This window comes from Aspergillus tanneri, assembly GCF_003426965.1.
Source record: "Aspergillus tanneri strain NIH1004 chromosome Unknown AapTan_5_pilon_pilon_pilon, whole genome shotgun sequence".
Classification (NCBI taxonomy): Eukaryota; Fungi; Ascomycota; class Eurotiomycetes; order Eurotiales; family Aspergillaceae; genus Aspergillus; species Aspergillus tanneri.
This window is the reverse complement of record NW_022984632.1, coordinates 204,155-228,942: the sequence shown is the minus strand read 5'-3', so window position 1 is coordinate 228,942 and position 24,788 is coordinate 204,155. Positions and strand designations below refer to the sequence as shown.

The following is a 24,788-nucleotide window of genomic DNA, read 5'->3' as shown; positions in this document are numbered from 1 at the left end:
CCTCGCACAAATCCACTCACTTGAAGAAATGGTCCACTATTCCGCTAGGTCGAACGTGTTGAACGCTTCACCCATCCTTATCCAATCGCCTCCAGCGCTTGCGGCAGAACTAGCCCCGCAGGAGCCTGCCAGGCCACTCAAATTTGAACACATCATTTTGAAGATAATCCATTGTCTTCCATAAAGTAGACTTTCCTCCTTGGCACCGCCCACTCTCGAGATGCTGAGTAAGTTCGCTTAAGGTCGTGAATGATTTGACTCGAGCGGTAGGTGATGTAGCGTGGGCTGTGAAGGCGACGGGGCATGTGAAGGCCTTCCCGCGTGCGCTGCGGAGGAAATATGCATTTCGAGAGCCGTTTGGTTAGCGAACATTCTCTTCTTGCCGCTTGCAGAGCAAATGGGGCAGGACAAGGGCTTGTGCGGCACTGGACCACGGTCAACCCCTCGGGGTAACGGTGCGATAACCGAACGCTCCATCTCCCAATCACTGTCAATCTCGCTCCCTTCTGTGGGAGTGTAGACGATGTCGCTGAAACTTGACGCTGATGAGCTCAAGGCTGTGCCCGTGAATGACGTGTCCAGCAGCATCACTGGCGTTGTTATAATCCGATCTTTGTCATATCTGTGTAGTACGGTGTTGACGGTCTGGCGTGACCAGCCGGACGGGCAACGGCCGCTTTCTAAGTGGTGAATCAGAGCAGACGGAGTATTGAAAGTGAGTCGGCAGGATTCCGCAACGCAGCGCAATTCAGCTAGAGGTTTGTGGGATGCTGACCCCTTATGCTGTCTGAGTGCCGTCGTGGAAGCGAAGCTCTTGTTGCATTTCTCACAATTCCTGAGAGCCTTCTTCTTCGGCTTCACGTGCTTTTTATCGTTCAGATGTTGTCGGAGTGCCGTTGCGTCCACGAATTTTCGATCACAAGCGCCGCAATAGGGCGACTGACCGTCGGACAGTGCGACAGATTGTACCTGTATCTTTGGGGCGCACTGAGGAGTGGGAGAGCCCGCGGCCTCCTGGGATGTGTGCTGACAGCGGACACATTTAAAATGCGCCTTTGACCGCTTGACCGCTTGCACTAAGTGTGACACACTCAATCAAAAGAAGCTACCAATTTCTATACTTACCTTGTTTGGGTGGCTGCGATTAAGGAGGAGGCCCACCACGAATTGGCCACTACGTTGCACAGCGAGGCGGAACAGTCCGTTCAACGGCCTTAGGGTCATTGACAGGCGTATTATTTGGCACTTTCCACATTGTGGTCCTGATTTCTTAAACCCTGCTCCCCCGGGAGCTCAGGCTTTCAAATCTACAAGGCTGATATGAGCAAGCAACGCGACGAAGACATGTACGCACACACGAATACCTCCTTAGCTGTCGCCTTAGAGATAAAAGCAATCCAGGATGGAGCATGCTCACACGGCCCGCCAAAGGGCGTGCTTCAGCCCTTGTTGGACGCGGTCATTGAACTGGTAGGACAGTTCCAAGAGGCTTCCTCCGTCGAGGACTTCACAAAGATATCACGGAACTAAAGACCCTGGTTTTCTACGAAGAAGTACTTATTATTCTTGTTGGATGTAATGTGGTTCTTCGAGAGAAGCATACCGAAAATCATCTCTCTTTTAAGGAGGTTAGTGGGCGCTATTCTGCCGAAAGCAACGTAGCTAATAATTTTACTTAGGCAACTAACGTGCAGAGACAAATCTGAGCCAACATATATCTCGAGTGCTCTGCTCTATAATATCAACCAAATATTTGAGTATGCTGCATTCGCCGCGCTAAATAAAGACAAACGCTTGAATTAGAGGTGTGCAATATTATAGATTTCACCCTAGTACATGTGGTTAGTGCTCAACCTCATTTTTATAGCGGTACTCATGTAGTGTAAGGATTCGGACGTGGATCTTAATTATATGACGAAGATTTTTAAATACTCCCGAAGTCTGAAACATAACTATCAAAAAATATATCCTTGTGTGCAACTAGTTACGTTGATTGGTGACCCTTTTTTTTTTTTTTTTTTTCGTTAGATCATTCGATTTCTATCCCTAGAATATCGTTTAGGAAATTTAGAGGTCAGCAAAAATCTGCAGATAATGCCTGCCACAAGTACAGATATTATTACTATATTACCTGTTCAGATACCTAACAGAAAACATCGCATGACTGCCTTACACCCGGCTGCAAAATTGTGAATTATATTTTTCTCACCAAGGTTTACGCAGTCCCCAACTAGAACCAACACTTCACCCTATGCCTTTTTATGAGTACTGACTAGTAGTGAAACTAAGTGTAAATTATTAAAATTCGAATTTATGTAACTATGTAACTATATGACAAGTAGCAAGGGGCCAAATATGGCTACTTCTGTAACCATTTTATGCATCGGCGAATAACCTTCCATTCAAGTACTTCAGACCCGTGTCAGCCGCCACTGTCACAACTGTTTTCCCTGGTCCCAATTGCTGTGCCAGCGCAATCGCAGCGGTAACGTTGAGCCCGGTAGATGTTCCCACCAGCAATCCCTCCTCCTTTGCGAGGCGCCGACACATTGCGCGTCCTTCCTCCTCTGAGATACCGCGGGCTTCATCGTACCATGCGCTATCAAGATGCGGTGGACTAAACCCAGGGGCTACCCCGTCGACTCCATGTGGTCCGGAGTGACCCTCGGTGATGACGGGCGAGGACGCCGGTTCCAGGACCACGACCTTCGTGCTCGGCCAGTGGGACTTGAGGACGCGGGACACTCCCATGACCATACCCGCGCTGCCCACCGCGCCGCAGAATGCATCGATACCCTTTGGAAACTGCTGCACCAGTTCCTGACCTATCCCCTTGTAACCCACCAGCGCATCGCGGTTGGAAAACTGGCTGGTATAATAACAATCCCCCGTGTCAGCAACCTCCTGCGCACGGCGGTTCATGTAGGGCATAAGATCGGGTGTGTTCCCGGACGCACTGTGGACTACATCCAGCGTAGCACCAAAAGCTTGCATGGTTTTCAGCTTCTCCGCAGCGAAGGCATCGGACGACACGACGTAAAACCGGTACCCCTTGACGGCGCAGACAAAAGCAAGAGATGAGCCGGTACTGCCTCCCGTAGCTTCTACCACCGTCATGCCGGGCTTTAAGTCCCCGCGACGTTCGGCCTCTTCGATCATGGACTTGGCCATGCGGTCCTTGTAGGACCCTGTAGGGTTCTCCATCTCTAGTTTCAGGAAAACCTGTGCGCAACTGTCAGGGACAACATGGGTGAGGCGCACAACTGGCGTATTGCCAATTGCGTCCAGGGAGGAGTCTATGGGGGGAGGAGGAGGCATAGCGCAGGTCGGGTATGGATCCCTTGCGCAGGCCCGTGTGATGGAGGCAGACATGACGTGATATAAATAGACAGCGTTTCTGATGTGCTAAACTGATTTAGGACCCCGACAATCTCTGGTCCACCGTTACTCCAATGTCGGATGCTGATGTGGATGTCCTACTCCAAGCTGGATTGAGCTAAAAATCCTCTTTCGTATAGATGCACTGTACATGTATGATAGAGTAGTATAGGACCAATTAATTGATACAATATATAGCAGTAATTATAATTAATGAACAATCGCATCAACATCGGTCTCCACTAGCATATCTAGATCAATAAACCCCTCATGAACGATGATCATCGTCGGTGCTGCGCCGAACTCCTCGCCATTGTGCCCAGCACCTTACGAAATCCCTTGCCCACGTCCCTGCAGAAATGATTTCGCGCGACAAACATGCGTACACGCACCACGTTCTCGGCACCCTTGCTGCCCAGTGCCTGCACAGCCTTGATGCATTCCGCTAATGCCACCCGGGTCTGCTGTCTTGCGTCCCCTGGGAACAGGATCTTTGGGTCGCTGGGGACGAGGACGGGCCCACGGCCATCGTCCCCGATACGAGAATATGTTGTCCATGGTGAACGGCCCGGTAATAGCCGATTCGTTGGTCAAAGGGAGAGCTAGGAGAGTGGTAGGTTTTAGTTATTTCACTGTTTTTCTGTCGATTTTTCTTTCTTCTTCACAAGGTTTCGTTCGTTGGTGGGGCGGGAGGGAGAAGATTTTTTTTATTAATTATTATTTTTTCCTTAGTTTCTCGAACTACAATTGTAAGATTTGAACAAGAGCGAGAATATTGCGGACGATAGTTGAGGTTGTCGTGGTGGTTCTCGCGGTCTGAGGTTGTAGGTGAAGGGTGTCGGGTATTATAGTGGGGAGATCAACGGCAGGTGAGTCAATTCCTCGTGTGTATCAGTTGGAGTACCCCCAATCCAGCCCCTCATGTTTATCAAATATTATTATTAAGTTACGTTTCAGCGTGATTGCTCGAAACGTACGACGAGAGATCAATTTATCAGTTATTCCCCGAGTTCCAGTTCCATGTAAGGACGTATTCAAACCTCAGATCAAAAATTGATTGTAGGTAGGAATAAGATTACGCTGGGTGCTCTGTGCGTCATTCGCCCTCTGCCGATGTCGTTCGGCGTCCACAAAGGCGCGCATAACCAGGAATACCCGGCTATCAGTGTACCACCGAGGTATATTTCGCCTTGCTCCTCCAGTCAAAGCCCCTTCTTGCTTGTGGGCTGTGAGACTGCGAGGATCCATACAAGTGACGAGAGTGGCTGCTGATAGAGGGTCCTCGGCGGCTCCGAGCCATGGTTCCTTACCCTGGAGAGGTAGAGCGGTTTCATTATTTAGGAATGCGAGCTCAAGGACTCGCAGGACTTCGTGTTCGCTGATGTCAAGGACGTTGTTGCCTGCCATAAGATTGCTGCTGGTGGTGTTTTTGCTAGGTGCCCGAGGTCGGCGATGTAACCAAACGATACTGTCGATGCAGGTAATCCCTGGCGGCGTCAGTAGCGGGCGAAGGAGTTCTTGGAACGTGTTGGCTGCTGTGTAGGCACTCTGAGTGGCGAGAGCGAGCACCGACTCTATGGAGGAGGTTCCTAGTACCAATGACCTTGGCAGCCAGACCAGCATGCCATCGCCCAATTGGGAGCTTATCAAAAGACAAATCTTCATATGCAACGGCCATATGGATGATACCCCGAATCGGCTTCGTTGCACTTAAATCATCGAACAGACACTGTACTTCTGGGTTGCATGCACCGCTTCGTGACAGGACTGTCAAGTCGCCACGGCTAACCATCCAGTTTAGAATGGAGCGTCCCAAACCGCCCCACCCACCAGTTACCAGGTACTGTGCATCTAGATCGAACTATATGCGGGAAACGGGCGGAACCATGCGAACGAGAGAGTTCGGTTCGTGGAAAACGGTGTGGTGCTTACCCACGTGGGTTCCTTTGGAAAAACATAACAAGGCTCGATCGAGACAGGGGATATCTGAGGTCATAGTGGACGGGATCGGGCTGTTATCTCCATTATGATAATGTTTGTCCAGGCATTCCATAAGAATATGGTCCATGTCCGGGTTGGCAACAAGAACAACATCCAGATCCAAGGAGGAGAATGTTGTGCTGCGTTGGAAGAAGTCCAAACCCATAGTTAGGGAACTCTAAATATCCACGCGACCAAAGTCAATGTAACGACCCAGAGGGGCTAGTGTTTTGACGGATTCGCACAGCATATCCCCCCTTGCCGTGCTAAGAATAACATCGAAGCCACATCTACCAATGGCCTCCATCAAACGCGGAATATCCACGGAGTTTGGAGACGAGAATATTCGGGAAGCATGAGATACCCATCTTCTCAGTGAAATACAGGGTCTTGTCGGGGGTACCCACGGTACAGAAGATTTCCACACCCATAGAGCGGGCCAGCTGCATGGCACAGAGTCCCAAACCCCAAGTGGCGGACTGGACCAGTACCTTCTCACCACGGCGGACTTGGGTGACATGCTCAAACACGTAAATGGCCGTCATGTACACCTGTGGCATGGAGGCCATCTGTCCAAAGTTGTCCCCGTCCGCAAGCACTGAGCGAATGCAGCAGGCACGCGGGGATAATTGCCAAGATGATGACCGTGCCCGAATCCATAGACCCGGTCGTGTCAGACGGTTGACTGCAGCCCCAGCCTTGGCCACAACGCCGGAGTATTCGTGGGAGAATACGTTCAGGTCAAACGACAGGCGGAGACGGCCATATCCTTCCAGTTTAACTTGAGTGCAGTGACCTTGACCTCAACGCAGTCGTCACGCAAAGGATTGTCCATCTCCGCATGAGTCGTCTAAAGTATAGTGACGTGAGAATGCCGGGTGTCTCGAAGTGGGCGCGGACGGGGCCAAGTCGACCGAAGGCCATTTGCCGTGTGCGGCTCGGGGGCATGCTGGCGAGCTCATACTGATCCTGGACGTTGGAGCTCGGCACCAGTCGACTGATCCAGAAGCAGCCCTGTTACCAAACGAACTCCCGATCTTCATTCTCTCCAGTGTACTCTGTACCGGATTAGAGAAGTCCCTCTTGCTTGATAATGCCGCATGAGAGGCTGGCATCCTGGAGATCGTAGTCGGGGTAGAGGTTGAGGAACTGAATGCGGGATGTGGGATCTTCAGTGCCGGTTCTTACCCTGAATGAGACCGCAGCTAGTGATCCACACCACACTACTGATGTTTCGGACCATACGCTGCATCTGCTTCAGGCGATGCTCGTCCATGTTGATCGGAGGTTCCCCATCCCCAAGGTACACTATCGCACGGGAATTGGGAGGTAGAGATGCTTCATCGAAGTGGGCAACGTGGGATGGAAGTCCTTGGGTACTGGGCCGAGTTCCATCCCTCGAGGTCCAAGAATGGACTGTCCACACGATGTCAGGAATCCTACTCCAGTAGCCGGTCAGAGTGCCGAGACCACGTCTATTCTAATCACAGTGCGGACGTTTTCCACGAGGACTAGTTTCCCCCCGGATGAAGTTTGCGGCAGTTCGCAAGCGTCTGTGCAATAGAGGCAGTGGCATGAAGGTACTCCGATGCCACCACAACGCCATAGATTGGCTTCTATCCGTTTTCTAGGGAATCCTTTTCAATATCTAGGACGGAGAGTGGCATATCTTTGTGGTCTGCCAACGATTCCCGAGCAGAGCTGAGGAAACCACTAGTAATATCAGTGAAGGTATATGATTGATATCGTTTGGTACCATGGTTTTCAGAAAGTGTGTCGAGGATTCTGCGTGGAGTCTCCCAGTACCAGAGCCGATTTCGAGGATATTTAGGCTTGGGTTGGCGTGACCGAGACAGTCAGAGCATCTCTGCAGCTGCGGATAGGCCCCAGTGAGGATGACACTGTCAGCGAAAAGGGCATGCAGGCGGCCATCCTCAACCACTACTTTCAGGCCCGTCTCGTGGCAATAGAAAACATCATCGATATTGTAGAACAGATATCGGCAGATGCGCCCATCGGAGCAGAAATCCACTTCACCGAATATCTCCTCGAGAATCTCCAGTCGTTCAGAGCTGCGTAGCCGTCGAACCTCCTCAAACCACCGAGTGCTATCTCCCATTCGCCGACGAACCCAGCCAGCAAAGTGCTGGATGTGTTGAGGAGCATCAGCGAGGTCGACATTATGGGCGTAGCGGTAGTAGATCTCTGCGAGAGTCAAGGTCCCCAGTCGTTCGAACTTGTCGAAAAGGTAGGTGCGTACCACATTGTCTTCCGGAGCGGGGAACATCTGGCCTGCTGGTTGGACATGGCCCAGATATCAGGACGATAGATAAGACGCATAATTGGTGCAGAGAAGGCGTCCTCTGTAGGCGTCAAATTGGGGGGAACATCGGTATAGCTGGCACACTTTAGACGTCCAGCAGGAGCTCACCCCACTGACCATCATCTGAAGTTACGCATACACACCCCGCAGACCGCGTAGCGCCTCCTGGGCGATTTCTGTGCCCCAAGCCTCGAGATTGTTATTCCTAATGTACATGTAGTTGATATGAACGGGCCATATGCGGTCCGCATGCGGTCCATCTGGCCGAAATGATAACAATTTTCCAGAAACAACAACCCCGCAAGACCCGGACCCAGGACTTATTTCCTTCGTTAAGGCCGAATTATAGGCGAGTAGGTTGTTGTTGTGTTCGATTTTAACTCCGATTTCCAGTATTCCTATTCATAACTTCTTATTCATAAATCGCCATCATGGCAGCTCACTTGTGTTCTAAGCTCTAAAACATTAGCATTATCATGCTACAGGAAAGCTATATCGAACGAGAAGCTATTGTCGATGTAAGTTGACATTGTTTTCGATTAACAATAAAGCCCTTACTAAAAGGCTAACCTGTCAGGCTTGTGGGAACATTGGCAAGCATTTCACCGAACAATTGCTGAAGGCCGGAAAACACACGGTCACAGCCATCACGCGACTTGGCAGCGCTAGTTCCCTACTGGAGGGTGAACTATGCTGACAATCAAACACTTGTCGCCGTACTTCGGGGCCAGGAATTTCTGATTATTACACTATCGCTCACAACTCCTCCTGAAGCCCATACCAACATCGTCAAGGCAGCTTCCGAGGCGGGTGTGCTCTACATCATGCCAAATGTCTATGGCTCAGATATTCAAAACGAAGAGCTGCGTAAGGAGGACCTCTACAGTGACTAGGCATTTAAACTCTGTCTTGAAGTCGGGCAGTACGGCAATGCCGCCTATATCGGTATGGTCTGTGGTTTCTGGTATGAGTGGAGCCTGGCTCGGTGAAAACGGGTTTGGCTTCGACTTCAAGAACAAATCCGTCACTTTTATCGACGATGGAAAACGAAAATCACTGTCTCGACTGGCGTCCAGTGTGCGCGTGCCGTAGCGGCTCTTGTAAGCCTACCCGAGAGTGGTGCAGAGCCTTCGGTGTCACAGTGGAAGAATAAGCCCTTCTATATTGGCAATTTCACTGTTAGCCAGCGCGATATGCTCGACAGTGTTCATCAAGTCACCGGCTCCACGGATGCTGACTAGACTATTTCCTACGACCCGTCTAAGCGGTGATACCAGGACGGTCTTGCAGAGATCGCAAAGGGTGAAAGAATAGGCTTTGTCAAAGCCCTGTACACTCGCATCTTCTTTCAAGATGGATGGGGAAATTTTGAATCCAGCAGAGGGCTTTCCAACGGTACAATCTGACTGGAAAAGGGAGGTATAGACGAGGCGACAAAGCGAGCGATTGAGTTAATGTCGTCAAAGCTGTATTGTCGCCTTGTTCAAGGCTGCATTATTATTGTATTTCTGGTTACTGATTGCAACCAGCCACCGTGCCCACAGAATAGTTTAACTGTGCCCATGTAGTAAACAGAATCAAACCAAATCTCACTGAATTGTCTCGGAGTATTTCTTTAATATAACTGAAGCTTTCAGTCACTTTGTAGCCGCATTTAAGACGTGGGGTTCCTTTGTCTTACCAATCTTTTCTCTTTTTAATCTTTCCGGGTGTTGTAAAGTGCATGTGGGTAAAATGCATCTCTCTTCATGCCTCCTAGCCGCAGTTGGCGGCAATCATTCACTTGTGACATACTCAAACCAATCCCTTTTCGAATCCACTGTTCATCCATACAATTTGGGTATCCCAGTCACCCCGGCTGCTTGACATTCCCAACTGGCGCCAAACAGGTGTCGAGTATAGTGAAATGCGCAGCAGAAGGAGGCTATAAAGTTCAGGCGGCATGTGGGGGCTACAGTTACGGCACATGGTTTGGGTTTTCCTTGAATGAAAACGAGGCGCTCTTAACGCTAACTCGAGCTTGCAGGCTAGGGCTGAGTGAGCTGTGAAATCACCGTGGATTCGGGAGTTCTCAGTGGACTCCTCCACTGGGGTCGCTACTATCGGCTCCGCATTCCTCCTGGGCGATGCGACCACCCAAATTGTACGAGGCTGGCGGGCGAGCCATCGCCCATGGATCATGCCCTTCGGTGTGTGTTGGCGGACATGCAAACTATTTGTGGATTCTTACCTACGGTGCGTCTGTATGGAACCGCGCTAGACCATATCGAAATCGCGAAGGTCATGCTCGCAGATGCAAAATTATCACCGCCTCGTCCACCGAAAATCCGACGTAGTCTTTGCCGTTAAGGGCGCCGGGGCGGGGTCTAAGATATTTTTACCCAGGGTAAGTAAAATAACTATATTAGGCTTGTATAGCTCCCACTATGGACTATATATTTATAATATACAGTTCCGCCATTTAGTTTGCATAATTTGGTTGCCCCGCAACCCAAACATGGTTCACATCTACATGTACAAAATATATAAATCCCGCCACATAAGATGCTTAAAATTAAAACAATTATATTATACGCAATATAAGCGGTAAAATTTTATAAAAATATGTAAAAAAAAGCGGCAAAATTACTTGACGTTTTACATACTGCTTATTTAATTTTACCCCTAATTTTCGGCCTATTATATAATATATTATCATTAGCACCTACAATAAATGATATAAAAAAATAGTAATAAAAAATTTTTACATATATTATACTATTTTAAACTAGAAGACGGCAGATGGGCTGCCCAAAACGGCCGCAGTCGACGCCGTTTTTGGCCGTCCACCTGCCACGCCTTCCGCCACTCCCTCGTGCACTTATGTCCACGCACCGCCAAGCACCGATCGTCGACCCACCCAAAACCTCATTTGTCCGCAGCGCAGTATATCCGTGCCTTCCAGTGCACCCACCGCCTTTCGGCAGTGGGTGCACCACACCGATAGACCAATTCACACCGATAGACCAATTCACACCGATAGACCAATTTTCCATCCTCCCATCTTCTTGAGGCTATTCCTATCCACACAATATGCCTAGATCAACCGGAGAACTTGAAAAACGCGTATTGGAGGCCTGTAAAGCCGCCAGTAAGGAAAAAAAACCAAATTTAGCAAAGATCGCCCGGGAATATGGCGTGTCATACAACACACTGCGTGGTCGCGTCCGCCAGGGAAAACAGGCTCGCAACGCCCACACACCCAGAATAAGGCCCTTGATGAGTATCAGGAGAAAGCTCTGGTCAGTGGATTGCTTTATGGTGATCTTATCTTCCTGTAACCCTAAGTTGCTTGGAGAGTGGGCAAACCAGCACTGGCTGAAGCGGTTCAGCACAGCGCGTCAGTAAGATGTGGGGTTATGTTTATGAGAGACTGCCGGTGCATCTAAAACTAGGCCTGTGATAAAAGACAAAAGATAAAAAGCGATGGATGCGGAGGATGTTGGATATCTACAGCATTGGTATAATTAGCTTGGGAATGTGATTAAAGCCTCCCTTCTTACCTGGTATACAACTTTGATGAATGTGGCTTTCAACCTGGCAAAGGAAAAGCTCGGAAGGTTATTGCACAAGGGGATTTTGCCCTGATCTGGCTAGTTTGATCATGCTGAAAGTATCACCGCGATCGAGTGTGTTGCTGCTGATGGGTGGATAATGAGCCACTGTTTATTTTTAAGGGTGAGAGGTTTATGGAAAGCTGGTACGACACCTATCTGCCTAGTTTTGACAGCAGTATCCAAAAGGATATATTAATATGAGCTCGCTGTTAATGGCTTCAAAAATTCCATGAGGCCACAATTAATCGTTGAATCAACGGAAGGGGGAAAAAGGGTGTTGCTATTTATGGCCACAAGTCCCATAAACTCTTGATTCCTCCAACTCTGCAATACATAATATTATTCCCTTTTTTTAAGGCTCATACGACTATATATGCCAGCCTCTTATGGCAAGCCTTTCCTTTCATATAAGCAGCAATTCCGCAAGCAAAATAACCTTATTGCTCAGTGGGGTGGGCTTCCCGCAGGGAAAGCGGATTTCCTCCAGGATATTGTTAAGGTGCGAAAGGCCACTTTTAACCAACGAATAATCCGCAATGCTTTTAAAGAACGTGGAATCTACCCTGCAGATGGCTCTCAAATTATTCAAAAACTTCAAGATATATTACCTCCAGTGCCAGAGCTCCAAGCACCAGATCTTCGCGCGTATGGAGAGACAACTCCGCCTCCTAATCTCTCCTCTTCCAGCATTGAAAACTACCCCTCCGAAGAGTGCACAAGAGCTTGAAAAGAACCAGAAAAAGCTCTCTAAGATCTTTACAATGGAGGAGCTTACTCCGAAGCTACAGAGAGGGCTCCAGCGAGCGCTACGGCATCAGAAAATACAGAATGAGAACCTTGCAATGATGACTGATACAGTTGAGCGAATAAGGCAGATTCAGGAGCCCCGGAGGCGCCAAATTACTAAGAGAGAGATTCCAAAGCTCGGTGACTCTGGAATACTTAGTACAAAAGATGCCAATCGATCAATCAAGGCCAGGAAGGAAAAAAAGGCTCTACAGGAGAAAAGAAGATTAGAGAGGCGTGGAAAAAGGTATATAGCCAACCACCACCCACAATGCCTACGGGGATAGAAACCACATTGCCGGAATCAGCGATGGCAGCGCAGCAGGAAAATCAAATTTTTTTTGTAGATAGTAAAGGGGAAAGGCCATAGATAGTGGGAATAACTTCAAAATTGGTCTATCGGTGTGAATTGGTCTATCGGTGTGGTGCACCCACTGCCGAAAGGCGGTGGGTGCACTGGAAGGCACGGATACCTCCAGACACAATATTCTAAAGGCCAGCCAATGCTAACATCCCATGCCCTTCGCTGCGGTCTACGAAACACTCCAACAATGACCTCCTCTCGAAGTTCTCTTATAAACGGTGGCCGCTCCCTTGGCTATCCTTATGTCCTACATCCCATTTGCATCTCCCAACTCGCTCTTTCGAATCCCAATCCTCGGCGGGCCATCAAGTGCTATTAAGTGCTACAGAGGCCTTCAGCGAAAGGGTTTTACATCCAAAAGGCTTTTTCAGCTGACTGCGTGGCATCTTCACACTATGTCTCGCCGCCATCGCAATCTTGGCCTGTCGTCCGACGACAGCGATTCCTCTGAACGAGAGAGCATGGAAGACAGTCAATATGACACGGACCTAACAGAGCCCGAAGATAACAGCTTTTAAAATAAGGATGTTAGTAATACAGCACTTTTTTTTACAAATAAGAAGTATCCACCAGAGTATTATATCTAGTAGCTTGCGAACTTTGATAAAACCGACTACACCAAGGAGGACTATGGCAAGGGTACCACTGCCCTACTTAATCGGGTGGAAAAGAAGTAGTTACAGTATAGTATATTCTTTCCATTGCTAATATATATTTACCTAACACTGGTTGCCACAGGTTCTATGCCTTTTTTTAAAAAAACCCCTGAGAGAAATTTGCACGCCTATTAATTTCGATTATATATACCTTCCTAGATTGGGTCCTTAATCTACAGCGTGGAAAAGACGGAAGGCGGCTTCCAGGTACAAAGTGTAAGAGCTTACTTAATACCTTTTAAAAGGTATTTTGCCTGGTGTATAAAAAAAAAAAACTTTAAACAAGATTACCAACAAATAAACTGTTAGATGCACCGTGTATATCTAGGCTGACCGTTGGGAAGGGAAATTCCCATGGGAAATCGGGATGGGATTCCCGTCCCATAAAAACGGGACGATTTTCTAAGATTTTATGGGAATGGGAATGGGAAGGGAATGCCAAGAGATTCCCACTGGGATTCCCCCTTTTTTCTGGATGGGAATTGGGGTAAGAAATGGGATCACACTTACTGATGGGAAGGGAATGGGAATTTGGGAAATTCTCTTGGGATTAGATAGGAACTTCCCATACTAAATCACATGATTAATAATTACTATATATACTGCATAGTTACCACTAAAAACTGCTACTTTAAAAATATACTAAACCTAATTAGGAAATGGGACGGGAAATGGGAAGAGTATTTTTATAATTTAGGGATGGGAATCCCTTCCCATTTTCTTGAGACGGGATTCGGGACCACCCCCAGGATCCTTATGGGAATATGGGACGGGTCCAGACCTCCCTCGGGATCCCGAATCCCTCCCAACGGCCAGCCTAGACTGGCGGGAGGGGTGGGTGCGCTGCCAAGGCACAAATACTGGTTAGATTTGGGCGCATCGTCTAACCCTTTTGGTAACGAGGCTGATCGTCCTGGTTCTCCACCTAAAATTGATCTTATAGGCCGAATTGCTTGACCGACTTCAACAATCTCTTGTTGAGACGGGCTGTGTATTAAAAATCCCTCGTCGCACTACTTCGGCTGGAAATAGCATCGCTTGGCAATGGTCAATCAGTCCTCTGGAAGTTGATGTAACAACAAAATTCACAGGCCCACGCCAGAATCAAGTTACAGGTCAGCCGCCCCTTGGAAAAGGTCGGGCGCACCGAAACTGCTCAGGCGCCCCGTTGTGACTGCCAAGATTGTATTCAAATTCACTAAATTGCGCCCATTCATTCAATCCAACATGCGTCTTTTGACGCACTTCTTATAGCTATCCGGACCCTCTTGTTTTTCGCCACTGAGACCGTCCTCAGCTGAAGGATGCAACGTTAACTCAATTTCAGTTGTCTTTGGATAGTCAGATGCTAAACTGTTTGAAACCGATATTCGATATTTTGAGGAAATCAAGGGCATTATATACCTTCTAGGAGACAGTACGATTTGTTTACAAAGTTAAAAAGGTGCATATGACTGTAAAGGTCCCATATACAACCTGACGGTAGTCAAGTCGAACAGAATAGAAATTGGGGCGCAGCATGAGGTGACTAGTTTATGCATCCAATCACCCGGGCAGGTTTGGAAATTCCATCTTTTTTTGGCCCCAGACTCCGCACGGCACTGCCTAGTAACTTCATGAACTTCGCACAGTCATTCAAGTTTCCATGTCTATAATTATCTCCAGCGTATGGCTGATCTTATCCAGGTCAAGCTAATTCGCCTTGTCGGACTTCCTTGAACATCCGATCGATTCTATTTATTGTCAGGGCAGCTTAACACTGCTTAAGTTCCATGCTCTCTAGTACAGAGATTGTTGCTACGAGATAGTAAGAGATCTCCTCGTGAATCCCATCTCAGGGTTGAACTGGTCTTAATTTATTATCGCTCAAGAAACACATATGTCACCATCTGTCACTAGCTAGCCCCAGATCAATTCTTCACGAAGGAATATTCAGGGCCCCCTGCCAAGGATCGGAAAGGGAGTAGGGGGCCTGAAGGCTCGGAAGATGAGATCTATCGCACGCGAGACGGAAATGTGACGCGCAGGTCCTTGGAACGGTCTGCGGACCAGAAGGGCTGCAACAACGTAGGCAGACGACTGGCTGGGTCTTACACCCGACGTAGACGCCAGTTGGCGGTCGTGCGCTTGTGCTGGTCGTACGACCAGGGACTGACGACCGTGTCAGTCGGGGGCACAAAGTCTGGCGTACCTGGTCTCCTGGCCCCAGACCTCGGCATCAGGGTCTACCACACCAGCCATCTGTTCCTGTCCGTCCGACCCTCCCGGTGTTCATACCACAAGCCTAGGCCAGTCCTCGACCTAGCACTCCATGCGGATCTCCTACCATCTCTTCAGACCAAATGGGTCGTGGGAATATCGAATCCTAGTTGCCCACGATGGCATGTCTGCTTCCACATTAACTAACCTACCAGGAACAAGTCGTGGTACCGTTTATCCCAGGTACAAGTAGATCCCAGGAACACTTATCCTATAATGAGGCTATCCTCAAGATCATACCATTCAGGACAAAGCTCCCTGAAACAACCGTATCAAAGGAACGTAGGTCCCTCGACAGCGGGATAGAATGAAGCGCTGAAACGCTGAAGTGGAGGGTCGGCTGTAAACCAATCATAATAATCTCATCATCAACCGGCCCTGGTGTTTGGCGCTCAGCTCAACAGCCGTTCCCTCGGATTCCACCTACGACCAAACGACGCCGAAAATGGCTCCCCTCTGCAGTACCATCCAGACGCCCTCTCTCTTTACCCTACCCAGTCGGGCGCTTATAAGATGCTCCTTATCCCCCATCTCTCGATCTCACGATGCGCCACCTCCCATCCGGTGGTGCGGCTGAGCCGATGAACTGACGTGGGTAAGGCATACCAGTGGTTCTCTATCGCCTCCAGGGCTTACCTTCAATCACTACATAGGATTTGAGTCCATATTGGAACTGATTCTAAGCCCGCGATTACTTCCTGGTGGACCTGCCAGCTTTCGACGGGGAATCATGATCTTCTCTAACTGTCAGGGATACATATTGAAAGTTGGACCCGACACTAGCAGCCGTAGATCACCACATGTTACCAGTATACTCAATTTGCACTTCCCTCGCCAACGCATCTACCAATAGCATTTCCTCGCCAGTTGACGTAACCTCAGTCCCTCGGTAGCATGTGTCCTTTTTAAAGGACACCATACCTTAGACTTTGTTGCACTGATATGCTTCAATGTTGTTGATCCATCCATCCTTGAGTTTCTTGGTCCCAGGGTAGTCCACTGGGTCCGTGCCTTGATCGGATCTTGACCTAGATTAGCTTCTATGTTTAGTAGACCTGGGTGGTAACTCACGATCCAATCTGGCAGCTATAACCCTTGTTCCCAATTTTGAACGAGCCGGCATTTTTCCGCCATTCTTTTTTGATATCGTAAGCCTCACCGGGCCTCTTGCATTCGTTATAGCAGCCACCCTCCCAGTTATAGCCGTGGCATACTTTGATATCAACGCAATAGTCGGCGCGCGTCTCCAGGTCTGCAGCCTCGGCTGTAATTGATTAATATAGCCTCATAATGGGCGTGATTGAAAGTGAGACAGGGCCTTACCTGCCGGTGCAGCAATTGCCTGGGAGGTAGCGAATGCTATCAACACAGCGATTGGTGTGAATACTTTCATATTTGCTAGTTGAATAAGGTTTTTCGATGTTTGTGGAAGATGGATGGGTTGCAATACAAGTCTGATGAGAGATGTTTAGGTGAGTATTTATATACTTTGAATGTGCTATGTATTTTAGGCCACCTGCAGTAGTAGAGCCGACCTAGGAATTTTCTAAAATAGATCAGTGGATGCCTTGAAGTAACCATATATGTCAATGATACTCAAGAAACATGCAGAGTATTGAACGTAAGACTCTTCAGCTCCACATGGACTGCCAACACGCAACTTTCCAGAATCCACATTCGCCGGCATATCTCGATCGTAATTGGATAGCCTTCTGCGAAAAGTAATGCGGTGTACAAGGCTGAGGCTGAGATCCTTCACAGCCCGGACGCCTAACGTGCTATTTAATAAATGTGGGTAGTGGGTTTCGCAGTCGCAGTCTGGTATTGATGATTACGTAGGCAGTGTCGCGCTTGGCGAAGAAAGGGTTGGCTGCGGTTCAATGCGGGCGTACCCAGTTCCGCTTACCCCAATTGTACTAGCGTAGGCCGTTCAAAGTACGATTGAAGCAAGCGTTCTGCGGAATGCAGGTACGCACTACGCACCGCAGCCGCCGTTTCTTTGCCAGTCAGTCTAACTGTCGGATGGCCTATGCGAAGGAATGTGAGCGCCAAGGTCTTGATTGGCTGCTTCTGTTACCATCACTGTCTTAGAGGATGATACACATGACTATTTCCCTCTTGGCTGCCCATCCATTCTAGGTCTGGGCTCACACGGCGTATTTCCTCACAAGAGGATATTCACAAGACAAATACCCTCCTAAAACGGTCTTCTTAATCTGATAATTCTAAGTCCAATACGTTCCCGTGGCCATGCACACGGGATCCTATTCATGCGATGCGGTATACATGGCGGCCCACATAGGATAGTGTTCATATCCTACACCACGACACAGATGATGCTTCCTATTTCCTTCCTTGCCTTGAGAAGCCCGGCTCATCGCGATGTAAGCCATACTCATGGAGGCGCCTCAGTTCGAGCCAGATTCCACATCCTTTTCATTCATGCTCCTCGAACTTGCCACAAACCCTTCATTTATCTCTATTTTCTTCGGCATAGGGGAAGGAAGTGAATCTTCAAAGATATATCTGGTGGCCAACTCTTCCCACGTGATTTGTTTCGGCCTTGGATAATACGAAGTCTATGGATCCAGTTAGTATAGGGCTACCAGCACAACCGTGAGAACGAAGAAGGAGAATCTACTAGCTCCTCCAGGGAAGGGGGCCATTTGCTGTCGGAGTTAAAGAATTGGATCTGGCCATTTTGCTTGAGGCGGACCATGATGAAGATATCCGCATCGCACTCCCGACAGTACTCGAAGGACTTGAAGAACAAGCTATCTTTATGACGGGCCCGTTGTTGGCGTCTTGATCGTGAGCTATTCGAAAGACGCTTCTGGATTCTTCGCGGTCTAACCATGGTGGACGACGGCGTTTAGCAATGCCCAAGGGTGAAGGAAACGGGCATGATAAGAGTGGGAAAGGCGAGTAAACCTTCCATCTCTCTTATACCCAACCGGTCGGCTGATCGCGCAGGAGGGTGATGGAAGGGTGAGCTGGGGTGAGCGTATCCGAAGGGTTTGCGAAATGGGAGATGGGACCGCTGGCAGGCAAAGAAACAAGCACCATGGCCAAATGGCGCCGAAAAACGCAAGAAAGGATCACTTTATCGTAACTCCATTATATATCAACGTCATGGTTGTCGGTATTTTAATGGAAACCGGTGCGACATAGTGGTCTAGATCCGGGACCCTGGTGCAATGCGCATGGGACGTTTTGCCAGTCCCAATCTACGACCAAGGAGTCTCAGGACAGCAGGACGAGCCTGGCAGGACCGGGGAGTCTGGCAGGACCGGGGAGTCTGGCAGGAACAGGGGCTAGAGAGCAGGCAGATCCTCAGAACTAATATTTATAAGGACTCGATGTGGTTACTCAGCGGACTTTTTCGGTTCAAATTCTTTCGCATTTCTAGCACTTCAACTACCTCAGGCTGAAAAAAAGGAACGCAAGCTACCTGTTTGACCCCATGGCTTGGGAGGAGAGACATACCAAGGACCAGCATTTTTCCCAGCTGACATTTCATCTCTGAATTTAGCTTATCCTCCAAATCGGCGAATCCGCTATATGCATCGATAAGCCCATTCTCTCCGATATTTGTATCATGCGCTCAGACTCGGTATTTACCGAGTCACAGATTCAGTCGTGAAAATCTGGTCAAAGTCAATAACTTGCACAATTGCTTCCAGAAGAGCGACCAGTACAAACAACCTGCAAAGAGAAACCCCAAGAAGTCGAGCGGCAAACTCATAACCGCCACCTAAAAATATTAGGATCAGGTTAATAAGAGAAAGCTTCGCAGCCCGCTGTCTAGCCTCCTTAATCGTATGGGTTTGTATAAAATTACAAATTCTTGTGCCAGCAAGGTAAATAACTATCAAAATGAACTCAGGAAGCAAATCCAAGCCCTAAGAAATATGAATATAATCTTGGATAAATCAAATGATTTTTTTTAAAAAAAAGTCGTATAGAAGACGATAGGAATGGCGAAGTCGATAGAAATATGTGCGTTGGGCAAAATTGTATAGCATAAATGAGAAAAGTGCACATCCAAGGACTGCTCCGTAGATAAGAGGACTAAAAGTTTGCCATTTTGTTAAAAATAGGAAGCATATGTCCCAGTTGAGCATGGAAAATGGCTACTGACGGCTTTATAAACATCATATTTACCGAGACTGGTAAAATCTGGTACAGAAAAAAAAAAAGAAGGCATATTCCAAGCGAATGATTTTTCTATAGTCGTACCCAACTCGCCTTTGGATAGTTTATTCTTGCAGTGCTCCATCATTGGATCGGGGCTGCGCTTGTGGGGCTGCGACAGTGTTTTAAGGGTTGCAGATCTAGAGCTTGCAGTGGCGCTTTGGGGGTGCTACAGTGTTTTGTTGCAGATCCAGAGTTCAAAGCGGCGCTTTTGGGGTTGCGACAGTGTCTTAGGGTCGCAGCACCATTGTCAGGCTTGCGATGGTGTTTCAGTGTTTACGCAATCCAGAATGTCTGCACCACGTTTCTATGGTCTAATCACTTTGAGGTTGTAGTATATCACCACATGTTGACAGTTCATAAATAGGAGGATGTAGAGAAGTCTGGGGAGCTAGCATTGTAAGGGCCCGCCAACACCAAAACAGTGTCGCGGATACCAGCAGTGATTCGAGAGCACAAGGCCGTGGCAAAAGCTCCCGGAAAGCGACGAAGGCATCTTTGTTTTCAGCCCTCGTACATCAAGTAGCATTCAATTTTCTATTATTTGGACTAAGGGTAGGTCCCTACTGACTGGAAATGGAGTCCCAAAATCCTCAAAGGCCAAGGATCTTATAGGCATCAGTAAAATTATTCTGACTGGAGACACAAACATTATTCCTCATTCATATAGAAACGAGCTTAAACCAAGTGAGTACGTTGCGCCCCACTAAATAGTTGTACTAAGGGTTGGTCATTGGAAGATAGTACATGGCAGCTTTATCCTGTCCTTCTTCCCCGCCTCCAGAACTGCTTCTGATACACATGGTAAAGCATTGTGAATTTATCAATAGTTTGTTCCTTGTGGAGCTTCGCATCCTAGAGATCCTTTTCGTTCCGTTCGACTGGCATTGGATAGTAAGAGCCCTAAAAGAGTCAGAAAAGTTGTAGCGACAGATTCCCACCTGCACTTACTAGTTGAGAGCTAAGAAATGACCAGAACCCGGAAGCGTCCGCGGAAAATATGAAAACTTTCCCTGACTGCTGAATGCGTATGCCCAAGCAGGCATCTGCCCCGCACATTTCGCTATATTCCATCGCTTTTTTCTCCAGACATGACTTGCGTCGGTCTCTCTTCTGTCGCAGTAGTTTCTTCTCCACACTGGAGTTCTTTGGTTGTTTTGAAATTCTCGCCATTATCTTCACTAGCTGGATATTCCTGGCCGAAAGAAATAAATGGAAATGAGTTGGGTTTAATATGATCATAAATGGTCAATATTTGCGTTTTAAAGGTACAAAGGAGTTTAAAATGTACAAAGGAGGGAATGGTCCTTTTGAACACACAAAGACCACGATTTTGGGTCTTGCAAATTGTTCAAGCTAGCCGTTTCCCCTGCCCCTGTAGTACAATTTATTGGAAAAAGAAGATAGAATCATTTCTACGGCCTGTGAATTAGAAGGTGAGCCGAAGGTGAGAACTGATGAAGATCGCAATTGCGAAGATGGTGGACTAACACCGCTTCTTCCCCATGCGGAATGAACTAGCAGGCTGAAATGATTCCTGTAGTAGACTTGGGGGATGCCCGAGTATTATAAATGGAGACGTAGAAATGCGCTTGATTTGGGTGGAGAGTCCTGTTTGGCGAATAATAGTCAATGAACACCCTACCGTTACATCGATGGGACAGGGGTTTCTCCGTCGATGCCTTAAATCACAGTGGGGCGACGGCGGGGACCGAGGACCCTTTCCGATATTAAGTGGAATCAACCCACTGAGACTGGAACTTGTCCAGAGCCGGGATTGGCCAAGCCCGAAATGCTCCAGGTCAAAGATCGACCGTAGACTTGAAACCACCTGTCAGGATCAGATTCCTTCAAATGTGAACGCTCGGGCCCGCCGCCTGTGGATAATTTCTCCATTGGTTAGCTGATGTCTCGTATTTTCCATCGCGGATTTTTTGATTCGGTTTACATACACAGACAATCTCAATGTCGTGTATGCACCTCCTACTCGGCCCCCCTGCCGTGTTTTCGAGCCATGAGGGACGGCCAACAACTCTTCGATACCTTGCGTTCACCTCCTGATCTCTAACATTGGACAGATACTCGACTCCTCTCCCGAGCCACCATTGACGGCAAAACTCATCTCTATATGGCTACGAGTTAATCAGTGCAGATGAACCGATCCACCCCCGCGAACCTGCCGCAAGTAACGCCTCCGGTGAATCCCAGCTATGGGGAGGATGAAGAGCCCCCCACCATCATCAAAGGCAAGAGAAAGCCATCTGGCCCCGTCAAGCGAGAGAGCTGCCAGCGACTCAAGACAATCAGAGCGTGCGACATTTGCAAACAGAAAAAGACTCGCTGCAGCGGGACTCGTCCATGTGCGCGTTGCCAACGACTGTCGTTGGTCTGTGAATACGAAACGACGTACTCCAGGGGGCTTGCGCCGCCGCCGCCGGCGGAGCTGACCTTCGATGACCAGCCAGACGAGCAACAGTACTTCAAACATGATGCGAGCTTCCCAACATCCATTCAACAGCCCGTAGAGCATGAGGATGCCCATCGTGCTCCTACGAGCAGTACCGATCTCTTGACAGTGGACTTCCAGGGAGGTTACCTAGAATTGGCGTCCGGAACCTCGTTTATCGACCGGGTATGTCAGCGCCTCAACCAAGACAAAACGCCGTCCACCGGTGCCATGAGTGTCTCGGACGGGTTCCATGGCGAACTCTTACACAGCCCATCCATCACCAAATTTGGGGACAAGCCGTATTCAAGCCTCTACAAGCTTGATTTCACCCTTCCTCCGCTGGAGAGGGCACTGGAGATGGTCGCAACGTACTTTGAATATGCCGTTGTGACCTACCGGTTCTTGCATCGCGGTCATGTCGAGAAATGGCTTCGTCAGATCTACCAGAGCAACATTTCGGCGACAAACCTGCCCACAGACCTGATGGTGGGGCGGTGCTGTATTGTGTATAGCGTTCTTGCTATTGGTACACTTTATGAGAGGCGAGCTCCTGAATCCGACGTAGATTATGATGAGCAGAGGTAAGCCCGAAATTGGCTCATTTATTAACCAGTCCACTCGCTGATTGCCTGTTGAAGCGAACGCTGGTTTGCCCTCTCCAAGCGGATGTCGTCCATTGAGTCGGGTGCACCACAGCTGGAGACAGTACAAGCGAGACTGAACCAAAGTCTCTACCTACTGGCGTCGTCTCGATCCAGCGAGTGCTGGTTCGCGTTCGGCACAACCGTTCAGTTCTTGACCGCTCTTAACATGCATCGCAAATGGCCGTCCACTATGGTCAAGGAGGGGAAGGGCACATATATGGAGCAAGAACTTCGGAAGAGAATCTTTTGGAGCGTGTACACGCTGGACAAGTATCTGAGCGTGATGTTCGGCCGACCGCGGTTGCTGCACGATGAGGACTTTGATCAAGAGCTTCCGGACGAGGTGACGGATCACGACTTGTTGATCAATGAGCCGAGCATGCGATCTGGCGTGCCTGATGATCTGATGATTGCATCCGTACTGCATTACCGGTCTGTCTCTGACTTGAAGCATTTATTCGAAGAGAAATCCAATTCCAGCTAACAATTAGCAGACTCTCACGGGTGCTGGCAGACTCTTCAAGGAAGTTGTACACTCTTAATCCACCCAGAGGATCCCCTTTTGAGGCGGCCATCCTGTTAACCCTCGAGTTAGAACGATGGAAGGAGGCCGCCGCTCCATTGATGGATCGCTGGCGGTCTCAGATCCAGCAGCTCGCTTACTCCCACGCAATTATTTATACCACGCGGTTGTTTCTCTTAAATGACTGCAAGGATATTCCTCAATCGGGCGTCGCCACCTATGTTCACAAATGCATCGGGGCCGCCGAGGAAATTATGACCATAATAAATGGGCTCGCCAGCCGAAAGGCTCTCATTCATGGGTTTTGGTTTACCCATTACGTGTGTTTCTGTGCCATTACTGTGGTGTACATCCACATTATCAAACAGCATCAAGCGTCGTCGACGGGCGATCCATCGAACAACGTGGAAAATAGCAGTCAGCTGCAATATTTGTTCAGCCTCGCAGAGACCTGCCAACAGCATCTGGGGAAGGCCACGTCCCGGAGCAGTCCCAACCGTCGCTACGGCATTATTCTGGAGCAGTTGCGCCTGGAGGTCCACCGACAAGTCGTCTCCAGTCTCCGACCAGGCACTCCAATGAGGACAGAAGATGACAGCCATAAGGGCCTTTCCAAATTTCTTCCGTCTAGCTTCCATCCCGCCCCCGGTACCACCGTCTCCCCGAAGCCGAATATCACGGCATTCGATGCGCTGCCTGCCGACCTCTTTGCCTCTCATCTTCTAGATGACTCATTCAAATTATACGATAGTTTTGGTTTCCCAGATAGCTCCGATACTTCGGCCTGGTGGGCACAACTAGATTCCTGGGTAAGCTTGGTCATCGTTCATGTTTGTTGTATTAAGCAAGTTGACCTGTTTTAGGCGTACACCGATCTTTCTAAGGAACCATCCATCTTCCGGTTTTAGGGCATACTACGGTCTTGCAATGGATTTCGCATCGATAGCGTGAAAGTTGTTTAATGTGGCCATCTAGCATGCATCCCTAGGGGACCTAGTTCTCGCCGATCGTGACTATTCAGCCTTGCAGAGGAGAGAATCAAAGCTATCCCTATGTCACTTTGTGAATCTAGATAATAAATCAATGAGAGCATGGAGTCCTATGTCTATCGCGCTTACCCTTCCCCAGGTATTGTTAGTACCTTCTTCTATTTCTTTCTTTTCCTTGCTACTCCATAGCCTTTAGACTAACTAACAATAAATCCATTGTAATTTCTGCTACTCATTAGATGTACACAAGAAAAATGTCCACAAGTTACTATTCTCTAAATCTGATTTATATAATTTATATAAGACAATACAAGAGCTCATCAATGTCAAGAATAGAATCTTGGATTGAGACTCACAGACATTCTGAATTCTGACAATGCTTCGTCAACGAGGAGGCGCCTGCAAAAGTAGACGTCCAATATATTAGGTCAAATTCTTAGGTAGGTTAGTAGCTTTCAATTGATTAGTTGTTTGGTTGAGCGCCAGTGATAGATTTTCGAATTATTGATTGTTCTACCGAGGAGTATATTGCAAAGTTCAGTAAGGTCAAAGTGTCATCATTTTTGGCAGCGCCTGGTTCATGTGTAGGTGTGTAATCAACCTGACTACATCTCTCTTTATAAATTTGTATCCAATATCGTCTTTCG

General features: G+C 48.4%; 9 protein-coding genes across 9 annotated transcripts; 2 read left to right on the top strand and 7 right to left on the bottom strand.

The window, feature by feature from the left end:
• Positions 1 to 237: 237 nt before the first annotated feature.
• ATNIH1004_009484 (uncharacterized protein) lies at positions 238 to 1,224 on the bottom strand (the record flags this gene model as incomplete). Its single annotated transcript, XM_033574076.1, has 2 exons — positions 238 to 1,062; positions 1,126 to 1,224. 2 exons carry the CDS (start codon positions 1,222 to 1,224, stop codon positions 238 to 240), a joined length of 924 nt encoding a protein of 307 aa, XP_033422094.1.
• A 1,152-nt stretch (positions 1,225 to 2,376) lies between these two features.
• Positions 2,377 to 3,372, bottom strand: ATNIH1004_009483 (PLP-dependent cysteine synthase family protein; the record flags this gene model as incomplete). The annotated part of the gene is made up of 1 exon (XM_033574075.1): positions 2,377 to 3,372. The coding sequence occupies one exon, from the start codon at positions 3,370 to 3,372 to the stop codon at positions 2,377 to 2,379; it is 996 nt and encodes a 331-aa protein (XP_033422093.1).
• Positions 3,373 to 3,588: 216 nt separating this feature from the next.
• ATNIH1004_009482 (uncharacterized protein) lies at positions 3,589 to 3,936 on the bottom strand (the record flags this gene model as incomplete). Its single annotated transcript, XM_033574074.1, has 2 exons — positions 3,589 to 3,704; positions 3,771 to 3,936. 2 exons carry the CDS (start codon positions 3,934 to 3,936, stop codon positions 3,589 to 3,591), a joined length of 282 nt encoding a protein of 93 aa, XP_033422092.1.
• A 483-nt stretch (positions 3,937 to 4,419) lies between these two features.
• Positions 4,420 to 5,524, bottom strand: ATNIH1004_009481 (uncharacterized protein; the record flags this gene model as incomplete). The annotated part of the gene is made up of 3 exons (XM_033574073.1): positions 4,420 to 4,913; positions 4,975 to 5,229; positions 5,311 to 5,524. The coding sequence occupies 3 exons, from the start codon at positions 5,522 to 5,524 to the stop codon at positions 4,420 to 4,422; spliced, it is 963 nt and encodes a 320-aa protein (XP_033422091.1).
• A 124-nt stretch (positions 5,525 to 5,648) lies between these two features.
• ATNIH1004_009480 (uncharacterized protein) lies at positions 5,649 to 7,645 on the bottom strand (the record flags this gene model as incomplete). Its single annotated transcript, XM_033574072.1, has 5 exons — positions 5,649 to 6,043; positions 6,106 to 6,208; positions 6,323 to 6,372; positions 6,547 to 6,774; positions 7,165 to 7,645. 5 exons carry the CDS (start codon positions 7,643 to 7,645, stop codon positions 5,649 to 5,651), a joined length of 1,257 nt encoding a protein of 418 aa, XP_033422090.1.
• Positions 7,646 to 8,157: 512 nt separating this feature from the next.
• ATNIH1004_009479 (uncharacterized protein) lies at positions 8,158 to 8,574 on the top strand (the record flags this gene model as incomplete). Its single annotated transcript, XM_033574071.1, has 3 exons — positions 8,158 to 8,199; positions 8,259 to 8,364; positions 8,456 to 8,574. 3 exons carry the CDS (start codon positions 8,158 to 8,160, stop codon positions 8,572 to 8,574), a joined length of 267 nt encoding a protein of 88 aa, XP_033422089.1.
• Positions 8,575 to 16,264: 7,690 nt separating this feature from the next.
• Positions 16,265 to 16,735, bottom strand: ATNIH1004_009478 (uncharacterized protein; the record flags this gene model as incomplete). The annotated part of the gene is made up of 3 exons (XM_033574070.1): positions 16,265 to 16,364; positions 16,414 to 16,606; positions 16,666 to 16,735. 3 exons carry the CDS (start codon positions 16,733 to 16,735, stop codon positions 16,265 to 16,267), a joined length of 363 nt encoding a protein of 120 aa, XP_033422088.1.
• A 1,015-nt stretch (positions 16,736 to 17,750) lies between these two features.
• Positions 17,751 to 18,199, bottom strand: ATNIH1004_009477 (uncharacterized protein; the record flags this gene model as incomplete). The annotated part of the gene is made up of 2 exons (XM_033574069.1): positions 17,751 to 17,921; positions 17,984 to 18,199. 2 exons carry the CDS (start codon positions 18,197 to 18,199, stop codon positions 17,751 to 17,753), a joined length of 387 nt encoding a protein of 128 aa, XP_033422087.1.
• A 3,489-nt stretch (positions 18,200 to 21,688) lies between these two features.
• ATNIH1004_009476 (Zn(II)2Cys6 transcription factor) lies at positions 21,689 to 24,060 on the top strand (the record flags this gene model as incomplete). Its single annotated transcript, XM_033574068.1, has 4 exons — positions 21,689 to 22,566; positions 22,624 to 23,061; positions 23,124 to 23,961; positions 24,016 to 24,060. The coding sequence occupies 4 exons, from the start codon at positions 21,689 to 21,691 to the stop codon at positions 24,058 to 24,060; spliced, it is 2,199 nt and encodes a 732-aa protein (XP_033422086.1).
• Between the last annotated feature and the right edge of the window lie 728 nt (positions 24,061 to 24,788).